Raw genomic sequence first — 9018 nt, forward strand, 5'->3', positions numbered from 1 at the left:
GCGCACACTGCCCGTTCTGCATTGCGGTCATCGGAAGCCCGCCCCTCAGCGGGGCAGGCTTTCGATGATCGCAAGTACGATCTGCCTGTCCAAGATGGGCAGATCGTACGAGGTTTTAATAAGCTTACGACCATCGCAAGACAAAAGTCTTGCGATGGTCGTAAGGTGCATGGGCACCTTAACACAGATTACAACTCTTGGGAGCAATAAGATTTAAATACTTGCTTACAGTCATCTCATTGCCATGACATTTGATACTAATGCTGACTGTTACCAAGCAGTTAAATCTGCCAGCTGCGAAGAGACCTAAACACCTGTATAGCTCTAGTCTAAAGGTGCCCATACACTGCACGATTTCTCATACGAGAATCGTGGGAAATCCCGCAATCGTACGATAATCGTGCAGTGTATGGAAGGCGTGCGACCGTTTCTACTGTACGGTCGAACGTCTTGCGTCGAACCAGCATGCTAGAAAACCCGCCGAGAATCGTACGATTTTCGGCGAGTTAGTGGCCTGCATGTTCGACAACTGCCGAACGGGCCGGTGTGCGCACGCTGCCCGTTTGCAGTCATCGTAAGCCCGCCCCTCATTACAGTCATCGGAAGCCCGCCCCTCGGGGGCGGTTTTGCAATGATCGCAAGTACGATCTGCCTGTCCAAGATGGGCAGATCGTACGTTTTTTAAAGTACTTTACAACCCTCGCAAGACAGAAGTCGTGCAAGGGTTGTAAAGTGTATGGCCACCTTTAGCTGGCCACACATGGTTAAATTTTTAAAGTTGATCTGTCACATTAGTGAAAGATACCAACTATTTAATTGGTAATAAACTGCTGTCAGTTGATCTGACAGATCAAAACCTAAATGAAATTTGACTGTGTAGAAAACCAAGCATGCAGAAAAAACCATGCCTGTCTGAATGAACTGGATGCCAGGAGAATCCTAAATCGTGCTGTAACTAAGCTCTGTGTACAATTGATACTTTACTTTGTAAGACTGATCTACAAGAGCTGTAAACCTTCCAGATAACATTTGTAATTAATGTTATATAAAGGAGAGTATTGCGGGGTGGAGGGGATGGCAGAGCTAAAGTGTTGCAAGGAAATCTTATTACTGGAGTCTCTGAGAAGTGATAAAATGTTGCTGGTAATTTCCCCCACCAGTGTCCACCTGTGACTGCAATATTGGCTTTGGTTGGACTTTTTGTAAAGTCTTTCATTCATGTGGAGAAGATCCTGGAAAGAAAATGGGAATATGTTGATAGGTAATGTCAGCACAATGCGAGACATCTGCTCTGCCTCGTTTAGTTACTTATGAAGGTGCAGTTGTGAGGCCTTTTGAAGTCTAGTTGCTCTTTTGTTGAAGCCTACGTTCACCCACATTTCTTGTAACGCTGCTTTCGATTCTTCTGTAGGTTTAAAGAGTTTTTCTACATAGAATGGGATTGGGGACCGGACGTAGAGGAATGAAGTCCCCACCTCTTCTCATCGCTGTGCTCCTAGCCTGTGTTTTCGTTCTCGGAATAAATTACTGGATTACAAGCTCAAGATGTGTGGAGCTCCAGGTAAGACATTTTTAAATTCTGTTCGTGATTCTTAAAGACCTGTATCCATTCGCAGCTTGGGCTGCCGGTCACTGATTTGTAGAGAAGCAAGACCAGAAAGTTCAGCTATACCCTTTTGGTGGCAACCTTTTAATGATGGCTCAATTGTACAATGATTGATCACAGCACCATCATTACTCCGTTTTTATTGCAGCTATGGAAATTGTTCCCAAACAGCCAGGCTGCTCTGGGTGCATTCTGGTAACTGGTTCATGTGTACAACTTCTAGGACCTAAAGGTGCCCATACACCTTACAATTATCTGCAGATTTTCTGTGGTCAGATGGAAAAAGTGCAACAGATTGGCCCAGGTGGAGATTTCTCCATCCACACAGTTAAGCGTAGATGGAGGAATCTGTTGCACCTTTTCCATCTGACCACAGAAAATCTGCAGATAATTGTAAGGTGTATGGCCAGCTTAACCTATTACACAGGTGCAGAAAAATTACTGAAACGGAAAATGAGCTCAGGCTGCTGTGTACATATATATTCGTAGTGGGTTGTGGTTGGAATTAAAGGTTCTCTTTAAGAAGATCTGACCTGAGGCATCTTGCACCTGACAGGTGCTTTGAAATGTAGGCACTTATGTTTCAGTGCATGAATAGGAACCTTGGAGCATAATGGCTGGCTTGTGTGCAGCTAAGCTTATTTGGAAAGATGTCTGTCTGCCAAGAATGACCTCAGCTATTCTGCTGAGCTACTCAGTTGGTACTACACCCATTAGAACCATGTACAAAACGTTCAGCGGTATCGTTCCGAGTAATTAGGGGTTTTGTTCAACTAAATTCTTCTATAGAAAAGGGCTAGGTAAAAACCTGAATCCATTCTTCACAACGTGTCGCTAAAGAAAGCTGAAATCTCAGCTTTCTTTTACATATTCCAAAATATCAGCTTACCACTATTTGCGTACAGTATAAGGTGGCATTGGAATGTAATCCCATTAAGGTTTTAGCTACTGTCGTAATTTGTACTCATGGATGTTCTGCTCATTGGCAAAGAGAAACCACTTTAAAATACACCGGCCATTGTTGACCTTCTTCCTCCTTTTCTTTTTTTGACGTGTATACTGGCTCTCCCAGACTTTTTCAATTGCTATCATTTTTTAATTAATTTTCCAAGAGATTTAATAGTCTATCCCAGGCAGGGGCATAAGAATAACACACATAGCAGAGCATGTTCCAACATAAGCAATCCAACTAGAATGAAAGGAGGGATCATCCTCACAGAGGGCAGGGAAACTGTAAGATGGCACGCACTTCCATTGTACAATATGCCAATGTACATAGCTGCATAGGGCAAAAAAAGGGCCCAAAATAAGAGATAAAGAATATAAGACTAGGGGGACAAGGGCAGAAGAGCAAAGATCCGAATGGCAGGAAGTGAAGCAGACAACTAAAGAATAGGGAAGAAAGGAGGGGGTGCTCAAACAAGCCGGAGGGGCAGAAGAATTGAGATTCCTCCTCCCCTGGTTTAAGATCCAATTGCAAAAAATGATCATAGAAAGCCCAAACTAGAGAGGTTCAAAGAAGAAAAAGCATAGGAAAGCCAGGGTTCCCAATAAATCACACTTTTTGTCTACAACCTCTAAAGCATCTATCTTCAGGGACGGAACTACCGCCGATGTAGCCGGGCGCACCGGGGCCTGAGGTGGGGTCCAGTCCTGCAATATGGGGCAGTTCCCTGGTCCCGATGTTAGAACAACAGGGCCCCACACTGCTGACGGGCTTCTCAGTAAGGGGGCGGGTCCTGTGACTCCCCTCCCGGCCGTGTCCCTAGTAAGACGGCGGGAGAGGAGACGGGTCCCCTGCAGTGCACACATCGACACCCCCTGGCTGCTGCGATCCTCTGGCTGGGTGGGTCCGAGCGGCAGGGGGGTGGTCTGGGTTTAGGGGGAGAGTTGTGTACTGCTATTTCATGTAATTAGACAAGTGGTTTATAATGGGTAATATTACACTATAATGTCCCCTTTTTATAATCTATTTTTCTGATTAAATCATTACAAACAGGGCCTCTGTTCTATCAAAGTTTGAGACTACGTTAGAATGTGTGACCGGTGACGTGGTCACACATTTTAACGTAATCTCGCCCAGTTTTTCGGCGGTGGAATGGGTGAAGCATTCCAAATATATGAGTCTTGTGCCTTCCTCTGAATCAGACCCATAATATTGCATATACAGGTTGAATTGATAAACCTGTGACCTTCTTTTTTTATTTTATTTCAGTTTCATCTATGTAACTATATGCTTTCTTACCTAAAATCTTGGGGTGCTTTGGGTATTTCTTCCACATCTGTGCAGTAATTCAGTGTGAAACTTTACCTGGGTGCAGCAACTTCCTGCAATAAAGACCAGTCACTCCTTTTCTCTCCTTGTGCAGGGTGACTGGTCTTGTATCCGCCCCTTCCTGTAGTTTTCTAGAGGCAGCCTGTAGTAGAACCAGCTAGGCCCCGCCAACAGCTCTGCTCTATACACAGGCTATGTACAGCACATTGATGATGTTGCTCCTCTTTGTATGGTACCTGTATGCACCAACACCTTTGAAAACCCAAAGTAGATTTATATTCTCTGGCTATTGAGGAGTTTGTTTGTTTACATGAGAGTTTTTGTGCCTGGATTTCAGCTTTAACCCTTTCGCTGCCTACCCATCCAGACCATTTTGCACCTCAGCTGGCCACACCATTTTTGCAATTTTTTTTCAATTGCTGCGTTGCTAGTGTTTTGTAAAAGACCCCCCAAACCATATATTTTCTGAAAGCACAGGCCTTGTAGAATACAAAGATGGTGCTACTAAATTTGTAGGCCGTGCGATAATTGCACAAATGTGTCTCAAATTCATATTAAACCGATTAAAAATACACAATTCAATTGATAAAGCCCTAAAATCAGTATCTGTGTGTGTACAAAAATTGTTTTCTGACAATCTTTAAAGATAAAACTGTATTGAGTCAATAAGTAACCAATATTTGCAAATTTAAAAAAATGTAAAATAATGAAGGAACGCAAAACTGTGTGTGTGTATAAGCAACGTATGTTAAATTGTTTTTGCGCTGTGCTTGTGTTGTGATAAAATGATACAGGCGTACATTTAATTGCAACACAAGGTATCACAACGCATGGCAATGAGTCACAAAGCTTTGTCATGCGCTGCCGCAGTTAAATTAATTTTCGTTAATAGCTGTCATCAGCGGCTTGTGAGCCGCTGATGACCGCTATTAATTTAAAGGGGACAGTCCAGGGAACAGTTCTGCTATAAGTTCATGGTCGCTAAAGCGACCATGAGCTTATAGCAGAACTGTAAATGCCACCGCCGTAAGGCATACCGATCTGGCGTTTAAGGAACAGTTTTGTTCCGCCGTATGCCTTATGGCAGTGGCAGGCAAAAGGATTAAAAGCAAAGGTCCCCAAATGCTCAGCCTTAGGACATGACTGGGATAAATACTTGGAATACTAATTTCACATCACACCAATATCCATGAGCCCACATGGCAGCCCCATCCACAAGGGTATCCTCATGATGCTTGTAATCTCAGTACAATAGGGTTAGGAGGGCCCTGCTCGTGGGAAGTTACAATCTAGTAGGAGGAAATAAAAATCTGCCCGATTATTTATTACCTACCTATTCGGATGTGATGAAATCGGCGTTGCTCTCAGCATCATCCAGGACCACCTACTGAAGACTAAAGAGTTAAAAAAAAATAAAAAGGAATAACATAATGTTGGGAGAAGGGAGGCTTACGGGGAGGGAAGGTGGTCCTCAAGGTGTGGAGGCAGGAGCACAGGGTTTGGTCTTTAACACTTATGTTACAGTTGGGCTTTAACACTTGGGTGCGATTTTAGTGATTGGGTTTACATATACATGTTGTATGTTTGTTTTTATTATGGATACCATATTAATTTAAAGGGGACAGTCCAGGGAACAGTTCTGCTATAAGTTCATGGTCGCTAAAGCGACCATGAGCTTATAGCAGAACTGTAAATGCCACCGCCGTAAGGCATACCGATCTGGCGTTTAAGGAACAGTTTTGTTCCGCCGTATGCCTTATGGCAGTGGCAGGCAAAAGGATTAAAAGCAAAGGTCCCCAAATGCTCAGCCTTAGGACATGACTGGGATAAATACTTGGAATACTAATTTCACATCACACCAATATCCATGAGCCCACATGGCAGCCCCATCCACAAGGGTATCCTCATGATGCTTGTAATCTCAGTACAATAGGGTTAGGAGGGCCCTGCTCGTGGGAAGTTACAATCTAGTAGGAGGAAATAAAAATCTGCCCGATTATTTATTACCTACCTATTCGGATGTGATGAAATCGGCGTTGCTCTCAGCATCATCCAGGACCACCTACTGAAGACTAAAGAGTTAAAAAAAAATAAAAAGGAATAACATAATGTTGGGAGAAGGGAGGCTTACGGGGAGGGAAGGTGGTCCTCAAGGTGTGGAGGCAGGAGCACAGGGTTTGGTCTTTAACACTTATGTTACAGTTGGGCTTTAACACTTGGGTGCGATTTTAGTGATTGGGTTTACATATACATGTTGTATGTTTGTTTTTATTATGGATACCCTATAGGGATATTTTTATATGGTTTTGTACTCGTTGTACATTTTCCCTACTCATTATTGTTAGACTGGTCACATTTTATTCATAGAAAATCTATACTGACTTTACCACTAATATGACTGACGCTTGTTTATCGTATATTGAATAACTCTTCTAATTGTGTATTCTGTATTTTTAAGAATCGCGTGATGGAACTGGAGGGCAGAATGCGACGAGCAGCAGCAGAACGAGGAGCAGTAGAAATAAAAAAGAATGAGTATGAAGACATGTTGGGGAAACAGAAAAAACAGATTGACACCATTCAGTCTTTGCACAGTTCTCAGATGCAGACTGTGCATTCCCAATGTAACAGTGAGAAGGTGAGACATTCTGCTCCATCTCTATTCTGTCTAATAAACCTACTGGTATCATTGGAAGCCATACAGTATGTGCAATAGATATGTGTATTTTATTGGGGTTTTTGAAAGCTGCATATTTTCCCTGGACTATTGCTGGATTCTACTATTGCCGTATGTTCAATCGACTTTAACCTTTAACGTAATGAAGGATTAACATCTTTCAAATTTCCTCCAAACGTTCTTAAAGGTGAAACCTGAACAACTTCAAGCCAGCAGCACTGTGGGAAAAGCCACATCACTATGTCTGTATTTAAACTGGAACACACCTAGTTAATTCTAGATTATTTTAAAGGTGTAAGAATGTGGACTGTCCTGTCGGAGTAGAAATGGATAAGAGTTCTTGAACTAATTCTGAAAAGTTGCTCTTTAGCTTTCAAACCTTCAAGTTAGACTGTGCCTTGCTGTCACCACTGCGATGGGTTCTACAGGCCGATATGTCCCTGAAAATATTGCCCCAAGTTAGTGTACGTTCTTGCTAGAGACGTTACACTGTTGTGTGTTTTGTAGCATGCATTGATGGTTCTTTGTACTCTCTTCTGAGCTGTACAATATGTTTTGTGTAAATATAAAAAATAAACAATCTATCCAAAATAATACCCGTCCAGACTAGCCTGTTTAAATACAGGACATTCAGTGCCCTGTAAATGAAAAGTTTTAAGGAGAACTATGGGGTCAGGGCTTTTCCCCATAGTTCTCCTCCTTAGGGTAACGGGAGGACACAAACTAGCATCATCCCGTCACCCTAAGCTCAGTATACCGCAAGCTACAGCTCGCGGTATACTGAGATGCCGCAGCCAGGACGGATCCCGGCATTACTGTCGAGATCCGCCCAGCTGCGTGAGTGACAGCTGGCTCTGTCTATCTAGAGGCAGAGCCAGCTGTGCCCGCCCCGTCCGTTCCACCTGTCAGCGCTGGAGGATCGGACAGGGGAGGGGGGGAAATCCCTGCAGGGAGCCGTGAGTGACAGTCACGGCTCTCTGGAGGGATAGATCGAGAATTGAGCGACGCTATGTGTTCGCTCACTTCCCGATCTATTGAGCCGACCTGTGACAGTTTTCATTGTCACAGGTCGGCTAGAACTATGAGGTGAGTGTTTTTTTTTTTTGTTTTTTTTTCACTCGCCTCATAGTTCTCGCAAGATCTAGCCAGCCACTTGTTTACAGCGTGCTTGTTCCAGGTCTGTGACTCAAAAAGCCAGACTCAGACAGTCAGCTAGCATTTTCAGTAGAATACCAGAAATGACAGTCCCCATGTTTCTCTGATGACTGATTCCCTTTAAATGCTTGCTGACCAGGTGTTTACACCAGCTTCCTGTCCAGGCCATTTTTTCAGTATTCAGCTCTGCAGTACTTTGACATTTATTCCGTCATGGAATACCGTACTGTAATGAATCTAATACCATTTTTTTGGGGGACAGATAGAGCTTTCTTTTAGTGGCATTTAATCACCAGTGGGGTTTTTATTTTTTACTATACTAAAGGAAAAATTACAGAAAATTTTGGGGAAAAGTTTTTCTTTTACATTGTTAGGAAACCATTATTATTACCCCCGCATAGACCGGCACCTTTATACAAGCGATTGCTTGAATGTAGAGCGGCATCGCTGCCTGGTTTTACATTTGTGCAGTTTCGCGTGGGCGGGGCAAACAGGCCGTCTTTAGATGGCCATTCGTATCCAGGAAGCTCCCGGCCGGCCTTTTGTTTTGTTTTTTATTTTATAATGGCTGGGAGGTTAAAGGAAGATGGTTAATTTTTAAAGTTTCTATGAGCTAGCTGGTAGCTGTTTGTAACCCAGGCAACACTTCCTTCATATAGGTTTAAAGCAGAACTCCTAGCAAAAAATGTTCTTAACCCTTGCAGTTACACTCCTGCTTCTCCTCCCTTTTCCAAGCTAGTAGATGAACAGTTGTTGGAGTCTGCTCTTTCTTTTGTGATCTAGTACTGGACAGGAAGTTCAGGTTAGCGTAGCCAAGAGTTGGCTTTGGCTGTTTCGAAACTACTAGAAGTGCTTGGGCAAAAATGTAAAGAAATGCTTTGCTGGGCAATGTATATTTGTTTTATTGCAAAAAAAAAAAAAAGCAAAGTGTTTACTAAATACAGAACACAAAATATTGTGCTCATTTTATCATTTTATCTTCCGATTTGTGGTTTACAACTGTATACATGGAATTACATTCTCGTTCCACACATTTTGGGTATCTAGTCTTTGTCTATGTATTAGGCCTTTGCTGCCACCTACATAAGGCTTACGTCAGTGGCAGCCTGGGCTATTAAACACACTCCTGGCTGAAAATATGCTGAATCAAACCAGAAGGGACAAGGACTTTGTCTCTTCTGGTTTCTGAGCTGTCATTCCCTGGCCACTATGATCATGAGGGGGAAAAAAAAGCTTGATCAGCTTCATTGGGTTACATAGGTGACATTAGGGGTTTTTTTTCTCCTTTAAAGAGAACCTGTTGTA

At 43.0% G+C, this 9018-nt stretch overlaps 1 protein-coding gene across 1 annotated transcript in view; it reads left to right on the forward strand.

Moving 5' to 3' along the window:
• The window catches only part of GOLM1 (golgi membrane protein 1), a 68908-nt gene that overhangs the window by 33671 nt on the left and 26219 nt on the right, over positions 1 to 9018 (forward strand). Inside the window, exons 3-4 of the mRNA XM_018570243.1 lie at positions 1412 to 1561; positions 6340 to 6519. Coding sequence (XP_018425745.1) covers positions 1436 to 1561; positions 6340 to 6519 — 306 coding nt within the window. The 5' untranslated portion in view covers positions 1412 to 1435. The remainder of the gene's footprint in view (positions 1 to 1411; positions 1562 to 6339; positions 6520 to 9018) is intronic.

Source organism: Nanorana parkeri, unplaced genomic scaffold (assembly GCF_000935625.1).
Source record: "Nanorana parkeri isolate BGI_ZX_2015 unplaced genomic scaffold, ASM93562v1 scaffold1485, whole genome shotgun sequence".
Taxonomy (NCBI): domain Eukaryota; kingdom Metazoa; phylum Chordata; class Amphibia; order Anura; family Dicroglossidae; genus Nanorana; species Nanorana parkeri.